The sequence below is a fragment of the Tricharina praecox genome, assembly GCF_024521635.1.
Source record: "Tricharina praecox strain CBS 144465 chromosome Unknown BZA05scaffold_27, whole genome shotgun sequence".
Lineage (NCBI taxonomy): Eukaryota > Fungi > Ascomycota > Pezizomycetes > Pezizales > Pyronemataceae > Tricharina > Tricharina praecox.
Genome location: NW_026250429.1, coordinates 258,304 through 280,804, shown reverse-complemented (window position 1 = coordinate 280,804; position 22,501 = coordinate 258,304). Strand labels below are relative to the sequence as shown.

At 54.8% G+C, this 22,501-nt stretch overlaps 7 protein-coding genes across 7 annotated transcripts; 4 read left to right on the top strand and 3 right to left on the bottom strand.

Annotated features, from left to right (window-relative positions):
- Window positions 1-3,378: 3,378 nt before the first annotated feature.
- BZA05DRAFT_342416 (uncharacterized protein) lies at window positions 3,379-5,717 on the top strand (the record flags this gene model as incomplete). The annotated part of the gene is made up of 3 exons (XM_051481029.1): window positions 3,379-5,214; window positions 5,272-5,517; window positions 5,571-5,717. 3 exons carry the CDS (start codon window positions 3,379-3,381, stop codon window positions 5,715-5,717), a joined length of 2,229 nt encoding a protein of 742 aa, XP_051336339.1.
- Window positions 5,718-6,214: 497 nt separating this feature from the next.
- Window positions 6,215-6,715, top strand: BZA05DRAFT_408335 (uncharacterized protein). Its single transcript, XM_051484695.1, has one exon. The coding sequence runs from the start codon at window positions 6,350-6,352 to the stop codon at window positions 6,701-6,703; it is 354 nt and encodes a 117-aa protein (XP_051336338.1). The 5' UTR covers window positions 6,215-6,349; the 3' UTR covers window positions 6,704-6,715.
- Window positions 6,716-9,039: 2,324 nt separating this feature from the next.
- BZA05DRAFT_327579 (MOSC N-terminal beta barrel domain-containing protein) lies at window positions 9,040-10,090 on the bottom strand (the record flags this gene model as incomplete). The annotated part of the gene is made up of 2 exons (XM_051480479.1): window positions 9,040-9,450; window positions 9,524-10,090. Coding segments are annotated over 2 exons (978 nt in total), but the record flags the coding sequence as incomplete, so codon positions are not given.
- Window positions 10,091-10,897: 807 nt separating this feature from the next.
- Window positions 10,898-12,195, bottom strand: BZA05DRAFT_447962 (P-loop containing nucleoside triphosphate hydrolase protein; the record flags this gene model as incomplete). Its single annotated transcript, XM_051487210.1, has 2 exons — window positions 10,898-12,084; window positions 12,153-12,195. 2 exons carry the CDS (start codon window positions 12,193-12,195, stop codon window positions 10,898-10,900), a joined length of 1,230 nt encoding a protein of 409 aa, XP_051336336.1.
- A 122-nt stretch (window positions 12,196-12,317) lies between these two features.
- BZA05DRAFT_408328 (zinc-finger of the MIZ type in Nse subunit-domain-containing protein) lies at window positions 12,318-13,585 on the top strand. The gene has a single exon (XM_051484694.1). The coding sequence runs from the start codon at window positions 12,434-12,436 to the stop codon at window positions 13,484-13,486; it is 1,053 nt and encodes a 350-aa protein (XP_051336335.1). The 5' UTR covers window positions 12,318-12,433; the 3' UTR covers window positions 13,487-13,585.
- Window positions 13,586-16,012: 2,427 nt separating this feature from the next.
- On the bottom strand, window positions 16,013-18,665 carry BZA05DRAFT_408313 (WD40-repeat-containing domain protein). The gene is made up of 10 exons (XM_051484693.1): window positions 18,232-18,665; window positions 18,101-18,131; window positions 17,867-17,946; window positions 17,696-17,758; window positions 17,419-17,553; window positions 17,328-17,348; window positions 17,112-17,273; window positions 16,986-17,045; window positions 16,816-16,922; window positions 16,013-16,717 (listed from the first exon to the last, which is right to left on the bottom strand). The coding sequence occupies exons 1-10, from the start codon at window positions 18,307-18,309 to the stop codon at window positions 16,123-16,125; spliced, it is 1,332 nt and encodes a 443-aa protein (XP_051336334.1). The 5' UTR covers window positions 18,310-18,665; the 3' UTR covers window positions 16,013-16,122.
- Window positions 18,666-21,074: 2,409 nt separating this feature from the next.
- Window positions 21,075-21,429, top strand: BZA05DRAFT_408299 (uncharacterized protein). Its single transcript, XM_051484692.1, has one exon. It carries the CDS (start codon window positions 21,137-21,139, stop codon window positions 21,371-21,373), a length of 237 nt encoding a protein of 78 aa, XP_051336333.1. The 5' UTR covers window positions 21,075-21,136; the 3' UTR covers window positions 21,374-21,429.
- Window positions 21,430-22,501: the final 1,072 nt, after the last annotated feature.

The window sequence follows — 22,501 nt, the reverse complement described above, 5'->3', positions numbered from 1 at the left end:
ACATAGACAGCCCGTGAGGCACTGAGGCGGATTGACGGATTGGTGGGGTAGATACTGTATGTAGAATATCCATCCATTCTTCCATCCTTCCTTCCATCCTTCCTTCCATCCTTCCTTCCTTCCTTCCATCCTTCCATCCTTCCTTCCATGTCACAGCGGGGGCAAATTCTGCCATTGTATGAGTGAGTGCCTATGCCTGCCTATGTAGACAACCCGTGAGGCACTGAGGCACTGAGGCACTGAGGCGGGGTACCGTACATATATCGATCATTCCGTGTCACAGCGTATCATGTATGCCTACTCCAGGAGTCCAGACGTACCCCCAGGCGGGCTGGCGGGGTAATACATAGTAGTAGTTACATGACTCTGTGCACGCAGAATCACTCGCCAAAATCACTCGCCCAGTAGTGGTGGTGGTGGTGGTGGTGGTGGTGGTGGAACTTCGCATAGCTTTCCCGTTCGCATGGTCATTCTCTTCGCGTCTGCGTCTAGAGTTTAGGCGAGGGGTCGGCGTAACGGTAACGGTGAAGCGCGGGTGCACAGGCGGAGGGAGGGGGAGAGGGGGGAACTCTGAAGTGGGTCGCCGCTTCCGGCTGGGCTGGTTGTTCAGAGTTCCAGAGTGGCAGACGGCGGGCAGGACTCCCGGAGACTGTTGTCACGAGATATGTACTACTACCGGTACTCTACGGTCCTATATGTAGGTGCTCTACTCCATGGAGGGGTAGATGGGTCGGGTCGGGTCGCATGCAATATGTTTTATGGGCAATGGGGGAAACAAATAAGTCCGGACTGAAGACTCCGGACGAGGGCTCAGGAAGTAGGTATGTTACTTCTTATATGAAGGGACGACTCGAGCAAGCCGGCGGCGACAAGCTCACTCACGATTCTTACTTTACCAGAATAGACGCCCCCCCAAACTCTCGAACTCTCTCGAACTCTCGATTGAAAATTTGACATCGACATCGGGATTCGGAATTCGGAATTCAAAACTTGAAACTTACACACATCTTAGGTTACATGAGCCATTCCACGATCTCGCTAGTTAAATACTATTTCCATTCCAGAAGTATGCAGCATTCCCACCTTCCTCTGGCAGTGTGGCAGCGTGGGGCAGGGGATGGAGAATGCGAGTGCTGGATTGAGGATTGAGAATCTTGGTGCCATCGTTGGGTGTAGCTGTATATGTGGAAAGGATGTGGATATGATGTGGAAGGGAAGTGGAAGGAGGGGGAATGCAGTCCTTATGTTATGCTATGCTATGCTATGCTATGCGCGCGGCATGTGCACCATGCATCCGTCGGTTCCAATTCCAGTGCCAATTCCAATATAATTCCAATTCCAATTCCAATGTAATTTCAATTCCAATTCCAATTCTGATCCAGTGCAGTTTCAATTCCAGTGCAGTTCCCGCCGGTTCGCGGTCAGATCCTTCAGATCCTTCAGTCCGTCCATACTCCACTATACATAGCAGTGGGGTCGTCAATATACCTACACTACTAGTACGTAGGGTACTCTGGGTTCGGGATCCTGAGATCGATGTCGAAATTGAATACTGCTGCGGACCCGGGACCGCGAGATTGATCACCCAGCGCCCTTATCGGTCGGTTCGAGTGGGTGAGTAGTGAGCAGTGAGCACTGAGTCGAGGTGACGGCATATATTAATGGATCTTTTTTTTCGTTTGCATGCGGGCTTGCGGAGCGAGGGGCAGTGGACTGTGGGTACTGGGCAGGCGGTGGAGACTGGGCACAGGCATTCGCTACTTTACTTTACTCTACGTACTCTACGTACTCGACATAGGTGGCTTTGGGTTTTTTCTTTCTTTTTTTCTTCATGGTTTTCTTCGTCTTGCGTGGTCGGTGGACCCGGGTTGAAGACGCACCGCTCCGTGTGAACGATGGGGGTTTACAGAGTACTCTGGGTACTATGAAGGTTGATAGTGCTCGCTGTGAGCTGTCTTCCTCACGATTGAGGAGGCCCCTTACTAAGCACCGGGGTGGGGCCGTGATTGGCCGCAGAACGGGAGACGGTCCTCCCCCTCAGGTTGAGCGCACCCCTTTAATTTTGCTCTGCCACAGCACTCGCACACTACCAGGCAAGTCCTTACCTTACTTGCCTACCGCGAAATCATACAGCGCAGCACAGCTCCGAGCGACTGACTGACTGCAGCCGCCGCCGGTGCCGCAGAGTGACAACAACCAACTGATCTGATGGACTCAGAGCTCTCGTCGAACTCGTCCACCCTCCACTCCACCCTCTCTTTCTCTCCCATCCCACCTCCGTTAAACTCCTCGTCCGCTTTCCCCAACCAACTCACAACCCTATTGCCACATCCCACTTGCCACCCCGCCACACTCACACACACGTAGAGAGTGCTGCAAGCCACACTTCCCTCCCTCCTCATCCTCCTCCTCCTCCTTCCCAAACCACCTTTACGCCCGCGCGCCCTCCAAGCAAGCTCCTCAGCCCGTTGCCTCCTGGCTACAGGCGGCTTATCCACTCCACTCATCCATCCGCCGCTATCATTATCATCATCATCATCACCAGCAGCAGCAGCTCCCACCACCACAACCACCAGCTATCATCATCATCGACCCGCTATCCCCAACCCTCAACCCGCTATCCCCCCCAACCCTTCCGTAGACCGTGAACAACGTTGCCGCCCAGGCCCTGCATCAACCACTTACACTCCCCAAGACTGGTGAATACAACCTTCTTTCTTTCTCTCCATCTCTGTATTCGCCCTCCTGCCCTTTCGTCTTCCTATTTCCTCCATAGAAAAAGCTGCCTAATCTCGTCCGGAATACCTTGCCCCCCTTGAACGACATCTGACTGGACACTACTTCACCTACCCCCCGGCTCTTGCCCTCTTTGAAATCAGTCTTGAACCATAACCCGCGACCGCTACCACTGCTGCCACCACAACCTACACCCCTCTTCCTCCACCCACCGAACCCACCTCCACCACCACCCTATACCCCATACCCCAACCTCCACCTCAACCTCAACCTCAACCTCCACGTCACCTTCTCTTTTACCCTATACCCCCCTCCCCCCCACGCCCCCCCACCCCCCACCCCACCCCACCTCACATCACATACCCATATCCTCAGTCGAAAGACCGAGTCTTCCGAGCGTCCCCGCCAATATCGCGGTTGGCCCTCGCTGACGTTGACATGCAGCCAGGTTCCAGCTACCCGAACCGTAGAAACAATACGCACGCTACTTCGGGAGAACCGATCGATATCGACCAGAGATCCATCACATTTGGCGACCTGCACCCGGACGAAAGCTACGAACACGGTCTTCACTACGATAGTCAGAGTCCGCCTCCCACCACATCGTCGTATCTGCCACCATACCTGCTGAACTCGGATCCAATGGGTCAGGGTGCCTCGACACCCCGCGATGAGTCAAACAACACCAGTTCTAGGAATCACGAACGGGAGGCGGGAAATGGGACGCTACAGCAGGGTGTGGCTGGGGTCGACCCTGAGAGGGCGGCGGCTGCGGCGAGGTTGAGGAGGAGTAGGAGGATACGGAACCACATAGAACACTTTACGCGTCTGGGGAATCGGCTCATGCCATCATCGTCGGCAACAACAGCGGCAGCAGCAACGCCATCGTCGTCATCGTCATCGGGCCCGTCGTCGTCGTCAAACCCATCAACTATTCGAGGTCGCGTGCCGGGCCTGAGGTTTCGGGCGCGGAGTAATCGATTGTCTGGCAGTGCACGGTCGCGTTCTCCTTCGCCACCCAGACGAGGGGGGTCGACAGCGTCGGGTGCAATACGACGCCGCACACCGCCTCTGCCACGTCCAACTGTGTCGTCCGCTAGGAGAGCTACGGATCCCGTTTTGGGCGACATGATGGATATCTCACCGGTCTCGACGGTTACTCCTCAGCCCAGGGCCTCTGCTGCCGCCGACGTGGGAGCTTCAGCTACGCCTTCACGGAGATCACGCATGTCGCGCGTTCGAGACTCAATCAACCTTATGTCTTCGGAGCTGAATTCGATGCTCAATCGTCCGGGCTCCCGACGGCCGTCGGAAACCCGTGCTGGCGCTCTCGACGCCCTGAATGGCACTCACCGTGAATCGCCCGGGACGGAGGCACCGGCGCGGGACACGGATTCGATATTCCCGCCAGCTGCCGAGGAACCAAGTATACAGGGCGGAACGTCGATTTTTGGATCTGGGCCACGGGATCCTCAGGGCATCCTTGATGGACTGGGAAATCCTGGCCGTATCCGACCGGGCGAGGACCAGGCTGCGATGCTGTCGAGGTTGTTGTCGGTGGCCGCTGCAGCTACTGCGGCGTCGTTGGTTGGGGATGCCGAGGAGGCGATCACGCAGGCTCAAGATGTGGGTGGGGACAATGGAGGGGATGGAAGTTTCGAGTCATTCTTGCGGGCCCTGCGGAACGGAAGGTTGGAGGCGGCACTGAGGAATGGCGGCAACGAGATGGGTGGGGGAAATGCTGCTGATCCGAATGCTGAGAACGGAGTCCTGTCCTTGAACTTCTTCAGGATGTTCCGTTTCGGAAGCACACCGGGCAACAGCGGAGGGGGCGAGGATGGGGAGGAGGGCGGTCAGGGAAGCCGCATGGTTCCTGTGATCATCGTCGGAATAAGATCCGTGTCGCCACGGGAATCGACGGACGGCGATGGCCCGAGACCTGCGCCGTTCTTTGACGCACTAGCAAACCTGAGCATTCCGAGCGTTCATAGGAGGTCGAGATTGGGAAGTGCGGGTGCTGGCGGCAGCAGCGGGACAAGACCTCGTCCGGCGTCTATGGGTTCACCCATCGCCCCTTCAAGGCCACTTTCAAGCAACGATGCGGCTACAGAGTACGTTTCAGATTCAGATTCAGATTTCTTTCCCCCCGCGGCATTCTGGCGGAACGGTGCGATTCCTTCGAGGGTCGTGAATCCTCCGTACCGAGGCGAGGGCTTTGGTGCAAGGAGGGACCCGCTCCGTCGTATGGGGCTCACGCCGTCCGGCTTCTTGGACTTGGCTAATCCGTACAGACCTCCACAGGCAACGCCGGCTGCAACCAGCGAGAGCGGAACAACCACTCGGGAACGGAGCAACACTACAGGCACACCGAACCGTCCCACCGCTCCGGAGGGCACCAGGAGCTGGATCATATATGTTCTTGGTGGATCCTACCCCGAAAACCACCCGATCCTCACCACGCCGAGTCTGTTTACAGATGTAAGTATCCGCAGTTGTTTTTGGAGAGAGTTGGATGGTGGCTAATAGGGACAGCAGGAACCTACTTACGAGGATATGACGTTACTTTCTTCGCTGCTCGGTCCGGCTAAGCTGCCTGTAGCGGCCAAGGAGGACCTCGACTCGGCCGGAGGCGTGTTTACGTTTGGCGAGGGCAGTGCGACGCAGTACGGACCTGGAAATGCCGAGCGGTGTCTCATCTGCTTGTCGGACTACGAGACGGGCGCCGAGTGTCGACAGATTGTGAAGTGCAATCACATCTTCCACAAGGAGTGCATCGACGAGGTGGGATCTCCTTCCGGGAATGATATGGGATGTGTGTGCTAACTGTGGACTAGTGGTTGACCACTGGACGCAATTCGTGCCCGCTATGTCGTGGCGAGGGTGTCGAGGAGAAATCTAAGGCTGCCGAGGCGGCGGCGGCGACCCCAGCTACTACTACCACCACCACCCCAGCGGTCCCAGAAACTGCGGCGGCGCTCTAGACTACACAAAATCACAACGAAAACTGCACAATGAACATTACAAAACCAAAACTACACAACGAAACCAGTACAGCGATTGGCGGCCCTACTTACGGCGGTAAGTAGGAGGGCCCTTTTTTTTCTTTCTTGGACCTTTTTTCCGATTTTCATTTTCCGGGTGTTAATTTTTTTCTTCTTTTCTCTTTTCTTTTTGAACTTTCTCATTGGGTAAGGTAACATGTGGCAACAAATGCGGTGCGGTGCGGGGAGAGATCCATTGGACATGTGGGGGTTGCTTGGTTTTTTGTTGGCTTGTTTCTTGGTTTGTATTTTGTGATTGTTTCTTGGTTTGTTGTGATTGTGATTGTTTTGTGATTGTTTCTTTTGGGCAGGCTTGCTGAAAATGCAAGACTTGCTAATTTTGTTTTGTTGTTTTGTCATCTACTCTGTGGCTATGGCTAGATCTTTGGGATGGGATGGGATGGGATGGGATGGGATGGGATGGGATGGGATGGGAGGGGATGGGGAGGGGATGGGGAGGGGGGGGAGGGGGGGGGGTAGGGAAGGAAGGGAGGGGATGGGGTGGATGGGGATGAGCGGTTGGTTGCTGTCGTGGGCTGGTTGGTGTCGTGGGCGTGGGCGTCGCAGGTGTAATGTTCGACTTTCTTCTTCTTTTCTGTCTTCTTGCTATTGGTCCTGCTGGTTCGCTCTGTTGGTTACTACTACCCCCACATTTTTTGTCGGCCCTTTTTTTGCATTCCCGCTGCATTGAATTGATATTACTTACTCACTTACTTACCTTATTTTGGCTACTGTTTTGTGGTTTGGATGGTTTTGAGGTTTTTGAGGTTTTGGATTCCCCTGTTCTACTACTACCCTGTGCGAATACTACTGATTCTACTACCATGTTCGGATACCATGTTCGAATACTGCTTGGAATACTGCTGCTTGGAATACTCCTGCTGCTTGGAATATTAATATCATGGTTGCGGGTGAGTTGCGGGTGAGTTGCGGGTGAGTTTAGTTTCTGTACTGTGCTTTGTAATTTTGTAATTTTGCGGTGCGGTGCGGTGATATAAGGCGGCTAGGTGGTAGTAGTGATGGTAGCGGGACAAAAGAGGGAGGGTTGGCAGTAGGTACGAGTAGATACTGAGTAGGTAGAGCATACTTCTTGGTTGAATTGAATCGAATGGGGGTTAATTTTGGGTTACTATGGATTACGTCGTGATAATCGTGGTGGGTGGCCTCCAAGGACGAGTGATGGCCGTCCCCTCAGGGACGAGGACAAGTGAGTAATCATGCGTGAGGCACATTTCTCCACAGGCCCCGGCCCCCGATATTGAGCCATGTACTATACTAAAGTCAAAAGCATTATGGCAGCCAGCTGTCATGTAGGTATGAGGGCGATTTGGACATGATACTCTTGTAAAATAAGGCTTATATAGGCAGGGTTTTCGAATTCTAGCTCTGGTTGTTGAATATGTTGAATATGGCGTGCTCAAGATTGAGACTGAGTGCAGTGCAGTGCAGTGCAGTGGAAATCAGTCCTCTGAAACGCCTACTGGCCGGACTGCCTTAGAAGCTCATAATGAGAGATTCCATAAGGGTTCCATATGGGCTCTGTAGGGAATTTTGGGAAATAAGGGTTGGTATGGTATACTATATACGCTCAAAAGGATTCCTTAATGACTTCGTCTGTGACAAGCCTCACCTCTTGTAATTCTTATCACTTATCACTTACCTATCGATGCTCTTCACTTGATGATGACTAGGTATCACTTGTTCCATTATGTACCCTTATATACCTAAACCACTCTCCTTCCCCGCTCCCCAGTCAGCCCGCCACCATTCCCATTCTCATACCGACTCCCGCTCGCCATAGTGTGTCCCCCTACTGCTCCTCGTTGTGGATAACTTGCGGGCATCGAGGGAAGAAGTGGAGGAAGTAATGCAGGAGCTGTCGGCGAGACGACGAAGTTATGGAGGACCTATCGGGGACTGGATGGACGGTTCCCAGGCCTGGTGATGGGGGAGCTGTCAGCGGGGCGATGAAGTGATGGAAGACCTAGGAGGACATGTCAGCGAGAAGGGAAAGTGATGGGGGAGCTGTGGGCGAGAGGAGGAGCTGTTAGAAAGATGAGGAAAAGATGTCGGCGAGAGGAGGAGGAGGAGCAGTGAGCTCTAGGGATTTTAACTTTTAACTGCAAAACAACCTTCATCAGATCTGTCTTCAAAACCTTCTGCGCCTAATAACGCGTTAGGACATTACATATCTGGCGGGTTTTATTGAAGCCGATGGACTCCTGTGGGCAAGAGGATGAGCTGTCGGAGCTGCCTCTCTCACTGTCTCTCTCACCATCATCTACAGAACAGAACAGACAATCAACCCCCCCATCCCAGCTCTCTCCTCTGTAGTGACTGCTACCTTGAGCTCCTCTCGATCCCGCACCCAGTGCAGTGCGGCGTGCGCTGGGCACGACATCTCCTGCTCGGAGTGCCAGTGCTAGATGAACACAAGGCCGATATAAGAATTTCCGTGTCACGCAGTCTGATTTTCGCATAGGTGTGAGCTGCTAACTCATAAGACTGATATGTAGAACCCAAAGTTCGAATAAGGCTCATTGAACGCTTACATCATACTGGGTTTTCTGTCCCGGGCTGATACATCCCATAATGCTTCACCCAACCTGCCAGTTTCCCAGTTTCCCAGTGATTACTGTACGGCAGTGTAGTGCAGTGCACTGAAACAATGACGATATACCTAGGCCTGACGAAAGCTATGTATGAGGCTTACAAAGTGAGAAGGCCGGTTTATGTGGTGGTGGTGGTGGTGGTGGTGGTGGTGGTGGTGGTTTTCGCTGCATAGGCATTACTCTATGCATGAGTTACGAGAATTTTAGGGAAACGAGACAATTAACTAGCCTTATTTTGAAATAACCCTTAAATACGGAGGCCTTTTGAGTTCGGCGTGCTTATGGCTGGCTGGCTTATACGGGTGTTGTTTTTATTTCTTAGGATTATGTAAGGCCTACATACTTAATGCTTTCGACTTTAGTACACTGCTCAATACCTATGGGGTATTCTAGGTATTCTATTCTACATATGATACTCTTCAGCCGTGTAATGCTGCAGTTTTACGTTGGATTACGTTGTTGAGTCATGACGGTGGCCACTAAATACGAGTGAGGAGTCGTGAAACATATTGCTTTCTATTTACTTGGGTATTCTATTCTATGTCTATGATATCTACGCTGCAGTCGGCCCTCACGGCCAAACAAAAACAACCTTCTATGTAACCTCTACGCCAGCCCAAACTCCCCACCGACACCCGCTCATGTTACTGCTTGATATACCTATGCGCCCCCCTCTCCGTGACCACCAGGCGATCCCCCACTTTGACCGTCGCCCCCTCCCGCTGTTCACACAGCACCTGCAGCCCCAAACAGGCGCTCCCCTTTGCGCCCTCATCCACACACCTAGTTTCCCTCATCGTGCGATCCGGCTCAATCGGGTGCTTGACCCCCGTCTCGGGATCCACGTTCGGCATGCGGCAGCGCACAGTGCGGCAGGCGGCGGTATACATGGATCCGCCCAGCGAGAAGCGCTTCCAGCCGTCCTCGTCGAATGCTGCGGCGCCGGCGATGTGCAGGTTCGCGCGGAAGCGGGTCGGGGAGAGGGGGCCGAGCGTGGAGGAGATGGCGGGAAGGGAGCCGAGGGAGGCGATCGAGGAGAGGGAGAGGAGGTGGATTGGATACTGTTGTTTTTATTTCCCGTTAGCTTGAGTGGGGAGGGGGGAGCGGGGTGGGGGAAGAGGGCGGGGGACGAACCGTATCAGCGAACCCCGTAACAACCTGCCAGCCCAGCGTTTCCTTGCGGGGCGCGCAGCGGAATACTTCGCGCACTTCGCTGACACGACAGAGTGCCAGCTCCTGTCCGTGGGGAATGTCGAGGAAGGAGTGTAGTGCTGACAGCGCCGAGGTGGGCATCGGGGCGCGGTACGCGCATACAGTGTCTTTCCACACGCGGACTCGCAGCGTCAGCGTCTGCTCGGAGGGTGCGGGTGGGGCGAGTCCTACACTGAACCCAGCTGTCCTATCCCCGCCCCACCCCCACCACGACCGCCGACCAGCAGGCCAGCGGACACACAGCTCCTCCCCCGCGATCCCCGTCGAAACCCGCGACAGCAGCGGGTACTGCCGCTGCGTGATGAACGTCCACTCCCCCTCCTCACCCCCCGCCGGGCGCACGGCAAAAGTAAACTGCCGATCGTGCTGCAGCCCCGTCGCCACGACCTGCGCGCTGTGTACGGAGATTCCGCGGCATGACTTGATCGGGTAGATCCAGAGCGCGGCGACGTGGGGTGTTTCGTCGGTGGAGGCGGCGGTGGTGGTGGGGGTGGTGGAGGTGGTGCTGCTGTTTATTGTTGCCTCGGTGGTGGTGGTGGTGGTGGAGGTGGAGGAGGGCGGGGACGAGAACGAGAAGAGGTACAGCAGCCCGCTGGCGATCAGCGCGGTCAGGAATAGGCCCGGGAGGGGGAGGGTTTCTAGGTCCATGTTGCTGGGGATGGGACGATAGAGGCCGTGGGCGCTGTGGGGACGATAGAGACTGTGGGGGAGGGAGAGCCCGGAGTACTGTTTTGTTTTTGAAGGATGAGAAGTTGGAACTCCGGAGGCCGGAGAGGTGAATTGAAGTGGGCCCTGCAGTAACTAACGAACTAGTTTGGCACTTTTTTTTGAACCCTTGCAACAGGGCTGGCGCGATAGACAGGTACGCTGGGACGCTAGATATGTGTGGTAGGCGATGTTTTCATATTTCCGGAGGATGTGGAGATATATACCAGTCGGCTGCTTTGTATGAAGTATGTACGGTCACTTCGAGCAGCGGCGACTCGGCGTGCCAGATGTCGCCGGAGGAGCGTAGGTACCGTGGTGAAGCTTATTCAGCGCCATGTCTGCATCGTCCGTGAATGTCACCGTTCGTCTTATCGTTGGCGGCTGACTAGTCGTGCCGGTCCAGAACACGCTCGTATGTAAAGTTAATAGAGTTTGTGATAGCCTAATCTCATGGGTGTCACATCCTCCGAGCCGGACACATCAGAGCACTCGGCTCTTTACTCTGTTGTGGATAACTCGATGGATTAAAAGTTACTACCAGCTCAAGATGTCGGCAGGAGAATAATATGCAAAATACAACCCGTGGTATCACGTAGTATCGTCGTTCCGTATGACCACTGGCGATGGAGAGCCAGTAGTATCCTCTACTCCATCAGGATGTTCATCAGCATCACCATCATCAGCAGCAGCGGTCTCGAACCCGCCAGACTCTGCCGCCTCGCCCTCTCCCGCAGGCTCTAACTCCGCCGCCTCCTGAATCCCTTTCTCCCCAATCTCAAATATCCCATCGTCGCCCCAGCCAAACTCGTCTTCCCCCACGCCCTCCTCGAGCTCTGTATCGTCGCCCTCGTCATCGCTATCAGGTATCACCCCTGCCGCAATGCCCGTCTCCGACCGTTTCCGTTTCCCTGTGGACGTAGACGGCGGTAGCGGCGGTGCCTTCTTCGGCGTGAGCCGGAGCGACACCTTCGGTCTCTGGGACTGCTGTGACTCGGCCTCCCTAAGGGCCTCCATCCCGTCCTCCTCCTCCTCCTGCCAGCCCTCCACATCCGCCCACCCATCCCCGCCCACCTCCACCCTCGCCCTGGCCAGCCCCTCCTCCCCCGCCTCCCTCCCCCCCATCTTCAGCACCCTGACCTCCCGCCCACCATCCCCAGTCCTAAGCACCACCATCCTCACCGCAAGCCCACCAGTCCACTGCGCAGCCCCCAGCGAGCTCTGCAGGACACCACCCACACCCCTCACAACTCTCGTGCCCATCTGCACAGCGACAGCGACAACCGCATGTTTCGTCGCGGCGATCCTCCCCAGCTCCGCCATGACCGCGGTCAGCAGCGCGGGGCGGCGCTTCGCCTCACCGCCCAGGCCCGGCGGAAACGCGGTGGTAAACGGATCCGACACGTCGTCGACGAGCACACAGCCCACGCCGTCCATGGCGGCCACCCGCGGCAGCAGCGCGAGCAGGTGCGCCAGCGTCGGCGCCACAAAGTGTCGTACCCGCCCCCCTCCCTCCGGCAGCTGCGCCGGCGAAGTCGTGCACGATATCCATACCGCTGTCTGTGCTGTCTGCGCGCTTGACGGCAGGAATTGTGTCAGCAGTGATAGCAGGAATTGCGTCTTCCCCGACCCAGGCGGCCCGCAAATCTCTGTCACTTGTGCGCGCGGAAGCCCCCCGTGCAAAAGCGAGTCGACCGCGTGAGACCCCGTGGACAGCCGCGTGTGCTGCGAGGATTGCTGCGAGAGCGCTTGCGTGAGGGAGATGGTTTGCAGGCGGTCTGGGGGGTTAGCGCGGCTTGTGGTCGGAGGGGGGTAGGGAGGGGGAGCGACGGGGGAGGGGACACACGTGGTGGGGTGGATGTTGGCGTGCGTGTCGGTGTACTGCTCATTGTTGCGGAAGGTGGAGGACGGAGGTTACCGGCTGGCTGACGCGACGCGTTGAATACTGCTGGGTTTGATGGAGCCGCAGACGCGGTTTGGGCGAGGCCGCGAGCATCGTGATAAAGTTACTGGTGCTCGTTACGCTCGGTGATATCTGCGCCGCCCCACCATAACTATCCCACCACCACCACCACCACCACTACCACTACTACCACCTTCACCACAACAGCCTCCCCCACCATCACCATGTCGCGTTATACCTATAGACGCTCCGAATCCCCGCCCAGTCAAAGCCAATCGCGGCTCCCCGCCTACGAACCGCCAATCCTCCCGCTGCACCCTCGCGCCATTCCACAGCTGACACAAGACTTCCTCGAGAACACGAAGAAAGACAGTGAGCTCCTCCGGCGGGCACGAGTGCTCCTCGCGTCGTCAGCCAGCGATCTCGGACAGCGCAGCCTCTTCGCCGTCGGCGAGGAGAAGGATTCGATGGTGCAGCTCCTGGAGGGGCTCGACAGCAGTGCGAAGCGGCTCGTCGACTACCGCCGCAGCGTGACGGACTGCAAGGACGTGATCGTGCAGATTGTCGAGGAAGAGGAGATACGGGCGCGAGAGGTGACGCCGCCGCCGGCGGGGGAGCTCACGGTTGTGCGCGTTGAGGAGGGCGTGTGGGGACGGTTCTCGGACGGGGTCAAGGCGCGCCGCGAGCGCTGGGAGGCCCTGTCTGAGTTCGAGAAGTACGCCAACCACAAGGACTACGAGCTGTTCCGGCGGACGTACTGGGACGCCCGCAACCCGGATATCCCCCCGCAGTCGGCGAGAGAGTGGTTCCGTGTCGGCGCCGCGGACGACGAGGACGAGGACGAGGACGAGGACGATCTCCAGATCGCGCGGCAAACCGAGAGCTACAAGTGTCCGCTCACGCAGCGGGAGTTTACGGATCCTGTGCGCGCCCCGAAATGTGGCCATACGTTCGAGAAAGATGCGATCATCCAGCTGCTAGGGAATCATGCGAATATGACTTGTCCCGCGAATGGCTGCAGTCAGAACTTTGCCCGCAGGGACCTGGAGCCGAATAAGTTCATCATGATGAAGCTGGCGAGGCATCGCGCGACTGAGGAGAGGCGGAAGCGCGAGAGGGATATTGCGAGGGATAATCGTGGTGCCGACGAAGAGGAAGAGGAGGAGGAGGAGGACGAACAGCCGACGCGTTCAAAAGTCAAGAATGAGCGGGGCGGGGCGAGAAGGAAAAAGAGCAGGAGGGAGACCGTCGTATCTGTGGATGATGATGACGAGTAGGTCACTGGTTCGTCACTCATTGTTGGGGCATGGAGTACTTGGTTTGTCGCTTTCTGGGATTTGCGGTTTTTCTCTTGTACCATCAAAATTACAGGTTGGAACATGAGATGTCACTCGCTAATTAACAACTAATTGATTGTGTGACTCATTATCTGCAAAGTGGGTCCGAGACAACAATATGTCACTCAAACTGGGCAGTCGTAGGGCAGGCGGAGACCTATCCACCACATCGCAGCCTGGAAGCCGCTGTTAGACCGGCGGCTTCCAGTGAGCTCTTTGCCCTAGAAGACGACGTGGACCACCTACCCGTGGGTCTCTCAGCATATGTAGCAAGCAAGTAAGTCTAATAGACGACTCCAGAAGATTCCATGTCACAGCCCCAATTGTATATGTACCCCCCCTTCTCCGATCCCTTCTTTCCCTCCTTCACACAACACAACACAACCAAAACCACGAACACAAATATAACCACAAATACAACTACAACTACGAACACAGATACAAGTACAACTACAAATATAACCACAGATACAACGACAGATACAGCCACCAGCTCAACCCTTGGCGGCATATATCATACATCTCGATCACCTTCAACCACAATCAATCCCGCTTCACTACCTGGGACCTAGGTCGTAACCAGTACCCATCTGCGCCTTAAGACAGTGACTGCCTTATCCCACCAACCAGCATGCACACACACCACGGGGTTTACGTCCACTCTAGACAGTTTTACAGTGCTCCGGGCGGGAGTCGGGACCAAGCGTCGTTCTCTGTGTCAAGAATATGGAGGATAGAGATAGGAATGGATAGATAGACAGACAATGTTCGGCCGATTATCTACTTCTCGTCGGGCCAGCTCGGCCCTCTATATACACGTTCGTCTTGTCCAAGGCAGAGTACTCTTACGCAGGAGATACTCAAATCCTTCGGCTTCTGAAGAGTGAGACGAGCACGGTCCGCGTCCGCGTCATCAGGTGGAACCTTCCGGATCGTGGATCTTCTACATAGAGCCTTCCGGAAGTCTAATCTTGACACTCTGCACTGCAGGAGCGTTAGGTTTGGTGGGTATCTAGCGCCGCGGACCTCGAAGATTACACTGCCTACCTATAGTATACCATCGAATCTACACCACCGACCCACGATGCGCGAAAGGATCAGAGGCCCAGCAGACTACAGTTGGAACTTGGAACTGGGACAATCAGCTTCAGGCCGAAACGGCGCTGCACTGCACCAAATGAGCCAGCTGCAGTTAACCACATCCAGACTCGTCACTCAAGACTCAAGACTTAAGACTCGAGACACCAGATCAGCGAACCTGCCCACTGCCCAGTGCAAAGTCAAAAGCCTTCCGGACGTCTAATCTTGACACTCTGCACTACCGGAGCGTTAGGTTTGGTGGTGGGTATTTAGTGGTGCGGACTTCGAAGATTACACTGCCTACCTAGTATACCATCGACACTATACCACCGGGTCCGACCCACGATGCGCGAAAGGGTCAGAATCCCAGCAGACTACTGTTGGAACTTGGAACTGGGACAATCAGCTTCAGGCCGAAACGGCGCTGCACTGCACCAAATGACCCAGCTGCAGTTGACCACATCCAGATTCCAGACTCGTCACTCAAGACTCAAGACTCAAGACTCGAGATCCTAGGTCTGCGAACCTACCAGAGCAGAGTCAAACAGCTTGACCACTCAAGTTCCAACGGGGTCCAAAGTCTCAAAGATCGTGAGCAAACTGCTCTAACTTCACCACCTGCACTGAGCCAACACCAGCAATTGACTCAGCTTCAGACCCAAGACTCAGCGAACCTGCCCAGTTCAAAAGTCAAACAACTCGACGGCTCAGCTCACGTTTCAACTTCGTGCCCGGCTCCAAGATCATGAGAAAACTGCACCACTGGCACTGCAACAACTTCCAACTCGAAAATCCGCCAGCCGGGCCGGAAACCGCAGAATCCGCAATCCCCAGAACCCGCAAAACCCGCAGAACCAGAACACAACTGAACCGCCTACAATCCACTGTAACTACCCATCAACATAACACACACAATGCTTACTACCTGCATCTGCGTTGCCTCGATAAATGTACAACATGGGGGGTTGGGGGATGTCGATAACAGCTTCCAACCTACCCGCCTAGTATGCAACACACACACAATGCCTACTACCTACATCTCTCAGCTCTGGAGTCGCCTCCATAAACGGACAAGATGGGTAGGTGGTGGCAGCCGTGGTGGTTGTGGCGGATGTTCCCACCTACACTTGTATTCGGCCCGTGTACCTAGCCTCTAGGGATAGAAGAGGCAGAGGAGGCCGGACGATACGTACAACTTTCTCCATCTGATCGAAGTCACAATATATCACTCGAGTATCGCCTGTCTGCTCGCGGGGGGTTACGAGTTTTGTCTTGATTGGGCTCTGCTAAATAGATAGGATTATGTTTTTAGCGCTTCATTGTCATCCTAATAACTATGGGGTCTCGTGTTGGCTCATCTACACACGCCTATATAGAATGTATGCACCTCTTATCCCCTACACCAGATAGTAGAGACTTTTTGTATTGGTATTGTCAAGAAGAATCAAACTGCATAATGTACCTCCCGACCCCACCCTAAGCCACACCCTACTAGGCTACCACCTCTTACAAATATTGATCTGGCTCATATGTCCCACGGCCACCATGTACCTCCCATCGTTCGAGAAAGCAATGTGTCTAACGCCGCCCTTTGCCTGCTTAAACTCAAGGGTAGCATGCGGGCGGACCTTTCCAAAGAGCTCACTGATATCGTCTCTCTTGACATGGACCTTGCCAGGGGCAGGAGTTCCCGCGCCCGGCGTAACGCTGCAGCTAGATTCACGAGCGGGGGGGACAGAGGAGGCAACGTCGTCGCCGATGCCGGCGCCGCGGCCGTACTGCTCGATCATGTAGAGGTCCCAGAGGTAGACGCGGCCGGTGGTGGCGCCCATGGCGAGCAGCGGGTGGTGCCCGGGCGAGGCGAACAGGTTGAAGTGCATGTAGAACGGGATCGTGTCGTTAGCTTGGAACTGCAGGAGCCGCTCGAAGCTGCCGCCGAAGGCGGAGCGCGTGTCGCGGTACTCGTGCGTGGTGGGCGCGAGCTCGGGCCCGGGAGGTGGGTCCTTAGAACTGAAGTTTTGGATCGCCCAGAGGACGATGATGTTCTCGTCAGCGGCGCGAGAGAGGATGTAGTCGCCGTGGAACGCGACACTGCAGCCACCGGAGGTTAGAGGGACGTGTGTGCAGTGTGGGGTGATCGCTCCAACCCTGTTGACGGAACGGGATGTGTGGCAGGGGGAAGTGCATACCAGTCGACGTAGTTGGTGTGGATCATGGCAGTCGAGAAGTGCGGGTACATTATCCGCTTGGGCTTGTCGGTCCCGGCCATCTCACCTGCATCCTCCGGTATTACCCACTGGGTGAAAGGTTAGCGGAGGCTGGATCGATATCATGTAGTGGCAGATCTCGAGCGGCCTACCAGATTTACAGAGTGATCCATGCCTCCGGAAAGAAGGTAACGACCTGTGTGGTGGAACGCCTTTTCCCAGCAGTCAGTCGAGTGCCTCTGACCTCATGCCTCCCACCACGGACACTCGGTACTGACTATCGTGAGGACCGTTTCCCGATGGTCTTCGCCGGCACATATTATGGAGCATGGCTGCTTCTGATGCGCCGGATCCAACGACCAAAATCTGATGGTCGTGTCAGCACCGGTGGTAACGATGATGCTTTGGTCAATAGGGGACGTCACGAGGTCCATAAGTTCCTGCAGCGAGATTCAGCATCTCGCCGTATACACCACTTTGGTACACCAACTAACCTCACCGTGTCCGGTCAATGTCTGTTCAAACCCAGATCAGTATCTATTGTCACACCAAACTCCACCAAAAACAGCCCGAATGCGGACTCACCTGGACACATTCACCCTGCCAAATATCGAGAATCTTGACGACGGATCCCGAGCCGCCAACGGCCAATAATGGGGCACCCGTATGCTTGTCTACAGTCCAGCACCCAGCACTGAGTCCACCGCCGCCGCCGAATCCCTAACATTAGCTCAGCAGGGAGCCCTCAGCCGACAGGGGGTGGGGGTGTAGTAGGTTGCTCTGGTACATATCAAAATCACCCGGGGTTAGTAAAGCGATTCTAGTTTGTGAATTCAAGTACTCGGCCAGGTGTAGCTACCACATCGTCTTGAAAAGCCATTATTATCTCGAAGCCGTTCATATCATTCGGGCGAATGATCAACACCTACGTGACAGCGAAATGCAAATGTCAGAAACATCGGGACTTGACCGCTCAATGAGTACCTGAATAGAGAAAATGTGATGAATAGAAAGATGGAGGGGGGAAGGATACCTCTGTGCCGCCGACGACCGCGAATACGGGATCGTCCCCTGGTCTGGTGTAGGGATAGAAGTATACGCCATAGTAGATTCCTGTGTAGACAGAGGACCACTAATGAGCATTGAAAGAACGAAAGCGACGTTCGAGGGGGCGGGGGAGCGGGCAATCGGTCGATGCAGATGTTGAATTTGCATGCGTCCGGGAAGTGGGAGGGGGCAACGCAAGGCTGCGGTTGAGGATACACACTTTCCTCCTGCGTCTGGGTGGCTTTGAATGTCTGGATTAACGGTCAGCTGCATGTTCGTGGAGAGGGGAGAAGATAACACGCGTAGGTGTGTGCCAGACAACAGAAGGAGGTTGCCGGCAGGTTTACAAACCTTTGGAGTTGTGGCAACGCTCACAATGGTCTTGATAGCTGGGAACTTCCAGGCTTCGACGTCTTGAGTAGACTGCATCCGGTTTCGATATAGAAGGTGGGGGAGGGGGAGAGGGGGACGACTGGTGCTGCTGTGTGCGCAAGTTCTCAGTAGACTTATGTATGTACCGGAGAGTCCTCCGATGGCTTCTGTGGACTCTGAGTGGGTTGGTTGATTGCGGGGAGCTGCAGTCGAGCTGCAGGGCCGGTAACGAGAGTGCAGAACTCGGGAGTAGCTGTTGGAAGGGAATTGGATGCGGTCCGATGTTTTTCTTTTCCTTCTTTTGTAGGACCACTTTCTGGGATCTGTTGGTATTTGTGAGCTGCGCTGCTGGGGGTGAACGGGGAGCAGTTGGCAATTCGATGTGATGTGCAACTGGATGTTGGTTGCTGAAGTGCAGCATCGCTGCGGTTGCATGTTGACTGTTTCCCTGTACGGGCTACCAACGCGACATGGCCCCGCGCTACCGCTTCGAGCTTCGAGTCAAAACTAGAGTCGACACTAAACTATATCTAGTTACTCCGCTTCAACACCTGTGGCTCACCCGACATGCTGTGGCTTGTCCGACGAGCTCTAACCTCAGCAGTGTTCTCTTTCTACAGCTACAGCAGCAGGAAGATGGTACAGATAGCAGTTCCCAGCAACTACTAACTCCTATTCGTGCTCCATAAGCTTCGCTCAAATTCTCCGCTACCTTGGGAATTCCGAGATAGTTAACTACTGTGTCGTCAGGGAGCTAGGTAGCTGATCGTCGAAACGGAGTTACGGAGGTGTCTCCACGCCCGTGATTCCTGCAAGTCTGCAAGTCTTCAGCACCTAGTCAGTTCGCAGGCGCATCTCGCCGAGTCGCCATCCCACTCTCGAGTCTACATACCGTACATACCGTACTCTATATACTCCAGATACTCTGAATACTCGACCACCGCCCCATCCGGTTAGATAGTTGGCCATGGCCCGTGGGGACTAGTAACTGACGTCTTCAAAGTTCAAAGTTCGAAGTTCAGCCTACAGTCTACGCGTAAATAGCCTCAAAGTGGAATTGCTCTTGAGTCTTCGTTGGAAATCCCCCTCCTCTCCACAAACATTCAACTGCAGGTATCTACCTCATATGTGCCTATCTGCATGCCCGCCAAACTAATGCAAGAAGTTAGAACTCGAAGGATGATGGATCGGCAGGATGTCGGCCTTTGCCGCGGGATTTCCTGGTTGATGGAGTAGGTAGGAAGTATGTGGGTGGGTAGGTAGATGCCGTAGGAGGATTATCCGCGGGGTTTCGGACATTGTCAAGAACTCTGAACGACGATGGGTAGGAGGTATGTATGGGCTTTTGGGCTTCTGGGCAGGGTGGGTTGACATAACCTACGGTAGCCTCCATTGACTCCATTGACTCGAGTCATTGGATTTATTGACTACCTACAGGCTACCCATGGCAGAGTCATCACAGAATGTACCACTGTCCATAACTACGTCTATACCGACTCAGTGTCCAGCGGAGCGGTGCTGGTGGGATTGTCCAATGTCGACCGCCAGTGCACCCCGCCGAGCTGCTGGCTGGTTTTCCAACCCTCCCTTCACCCCTCCCCTCCCCTCCCGCATATGTGTGACTAGGGTTTATGTTCAGTTCCAGCGACATCGACCCGACGTTTAGCCTTGGCCATTCTCGTTCGTTCGTTCTTCTTTTCTGTATCTCTCGCAACCCGGTCCACGAGTCTCGACCAGTCAAGCCATAGCCGACGGTAGAGTACCAAATCGAAGATCGACCGTGAGAAAAGCAAATAAATTCTGCAGGCTGCAGCAGACCGAGAGAGAGAATGAGGCAGCAAATGGCGAGGCAGAATCCTCTAGGTAGCCGTTTAGACGGTTGAATACCGTACCGTGCCTACGCCGCTACAGCTCTCGAGGATGGATGGATGGATGGATGAAATCGATAAAAAAATGACATCAACAATCAAAACATCCACAGCATGAGAGTGATATATGATCCAATGACTGCCAGCCCCGAGCCAAGTGAAATCCGCAACGTCAAACCCAATGTTGCAGCCAGGAATTGCGAGCTGTTCGGCGATCCAGCCAGTGGCCATTGCAGTGGAAATGGAAACGGAAATAGAACGTACATATTCCTACATACATGTCTTCCCTGAAGCAGGCCCCTACCCTAGGACATGCATACAGCCACTGAGCCCACGACCACAAGCTCGCTGCTCAACTGTAGTCTGTAGTAAACATGACTAATTCTCCTCTTGGCCACCCAGGCCAGAGCCTACATAGAGTACATAGAAGCAAGTGATCGAGTGATCGATCAAGCATCAGTGTCCCCCCTCCTCCTTCAAATCCTGACAAAGCGATGGGATAGGTAAGGGACATTTCATGGCCTATCTTCGACCAATGGCCACCCGCACTCATCACCGCATGCATTGATGATTGATCCTCCTCCGCCATCTTCGTTAGGGATTATTTGTGGTACACCCGTACACACAGTACTCTACCAGGTACCTACTCCCGTGAACAACACCACGATGACGTCCATGACTTCCTGCAAACGTTAACTGTGATCCCCCCTTGGGCCTTCCGTGTGGCTAGGGCACTGCTGCAAACGTCCCCCCACAATTGCTGCAAACGTTGGAGGATAACTATCACGCAGCGGACAAGAAAGAAAGATCATCGATATCACCGACTTCTCGGCGTGGATCCCACGACCCACGGCCTACGGGGCCAGCTGGAACTTTCCTCCGCGAGTGACTGTGCATTGTCGTGCATCCGGTTAGAGCCGTGGAGGTAGAGTAAGTATGTAGGAACAGTGTGTAGGCGCCATGATTGCGGGCCCGCTCTCCACTATGTACTATAACTAGTAGCTTATCCCGACGACATGGCGATGTTGGCGCCTACACGCATGTACGCAGCCAGTCGGCTTCATAGAAACCCTCGGAAATCAGAGACACTCGGGTTCACGAGATTACTGTGCTTGGTGGTGTCTCGGGCTCAGACTCTCAGTGCTGTACTGACAGCCTTAGACATATCAAAGATTCAAAGAGAAGGAACAACAGGATGCCCACATAACGACGACGGCGGCAGCAGAGGCGTCCTCACGTCAATGATCGAGTGAGTACAGACTTCTTATGCACATGCAGCTATGCATAGCAGATGGGAGGACAGGCAGACGGATGGACGGGCGTGTGCTTTGTGCTTTGAGCTCTGTACTTGTTGGTTATAGTAGTAGTTGTAGTATCTAATTGACTCTTTCCATCCGTCTACCACTTCTTCTCGTCCAAGGGCACTGCGATATCAGTGCTGGAGTGGTGCGCACGAAACGAGAAGTGGGAACGTTCCTGTTTTTGCTCGGCCGTCGAAAGGAAGGGGAAAAAACGGACAGAACCGAGTCGAGTGCTTACTTCTTACCTGCCGCATGTCCGCAAGCTCCCACTTCCACTCCCCCGCCATCGTCTGAGAGTCGGAGACTCAGAGTGCTGACTTAAATACACCCATCCCTATCGCCGGCCGCAGCGAGCCAAGTTACATACTTGCTCACTGGAGGACGGAACCGAAGGAAACGCACAATTGAATTGCTCTCCCTGCGTCGCCGCCCTCTTTTGCACCTGCACATGCGGGAAAACAGGCAGCATTCATGATAGTTGAAGAGACAGACGCGGCTCCCAATAATCCCCGAAGTGAAGTGGATGTACCTACTGTAGAGTACTCCACATACCATCCACTGGGATTGCTTGGTTCGCTGCTGGTGAACGTTGTGTGTGTGTGGTGAAAGGCGGCCATCAATTGCACATACCTACCTTAGGCACTCTATCCTACGGCCAAACCATACTCTACAGATCATATCCTCTCCCGGGGCTCCCGGCTTCCTGCCTAAATACCTCCACAGGTTGGTACTTACTCACCTACCTACCTAGATCGCCATCACCGGCTCCCTTCCATCCTCTCCTCACCCTCTTTTTCTTGCGAGCTTCTTCCTCAATCCCATGTAGGTGCGCTACAGACATCCTGCATAGATCCTCGTCCTTCCCCACGTCTTGCCTCGCATCCCTGCTCGAAAAGGCTTGAGCTAAACGTTCCAGTTTCACCAGCTGGGGCCGTTATATAAAGAGGGTGTTCGGGACCGTCCCCACTGACATCTGTAGCTTGCAACGGCCGCTAGTTGCCACCGAGACTACGATCCATCCCTTCCCCGTACCTATACCTTTCCCCACATCCACTCTATTCACCTTCTCCACACCACAGC

Bases quoted from the DNA above. Each gene is read 5' to 3' on its own strand.
- BZA05DRAFT_408335 (XM_051484695.1), top strand. From the start codon at position 6,350: ATGTTCGACTTTCTTCTTCTTTTCTGTCTTCTTGCTATTGGTCCTGCT.
- BZA05DRAFT_408328 (XM_051484694.1), top strand. From the start codon at position 12,434: ATGTCGCGTTATACCTATAGACGCTCCGAATCCCCGCCCAGTCAAAGC.
- BZA05DRAFT_408313 (XM_051484693.1), bottom strand. From the start codon at position 18,309: ATGCAGTCTACTCAAGACGTCGAAGCCTGGAAGTTCCCAGCTATCAAG. The intron at 17,554-17,695 runs GTGGTAGCTACA...AGCTAATGTTAG, and splicing joins TAATGGCTTTTCAAGACGAT to GGATTCGGCGGCGGCGGTGG. The intron at 17,349-17,418 runs GTGAGTCCGCAT...GGGTTTGAACAG, and splicing joins GGCAGGGTGAATGTGTCCAG to ACATTGACCGGACACGGTGA.
- BZA05DRAFT_408299 (XM_051484692.1), top strand. From the start codon at position 21,137: ATGGCGATGTTGGCGCCTACACGCATGTACGCAGCCAGTCGGCTTCAT.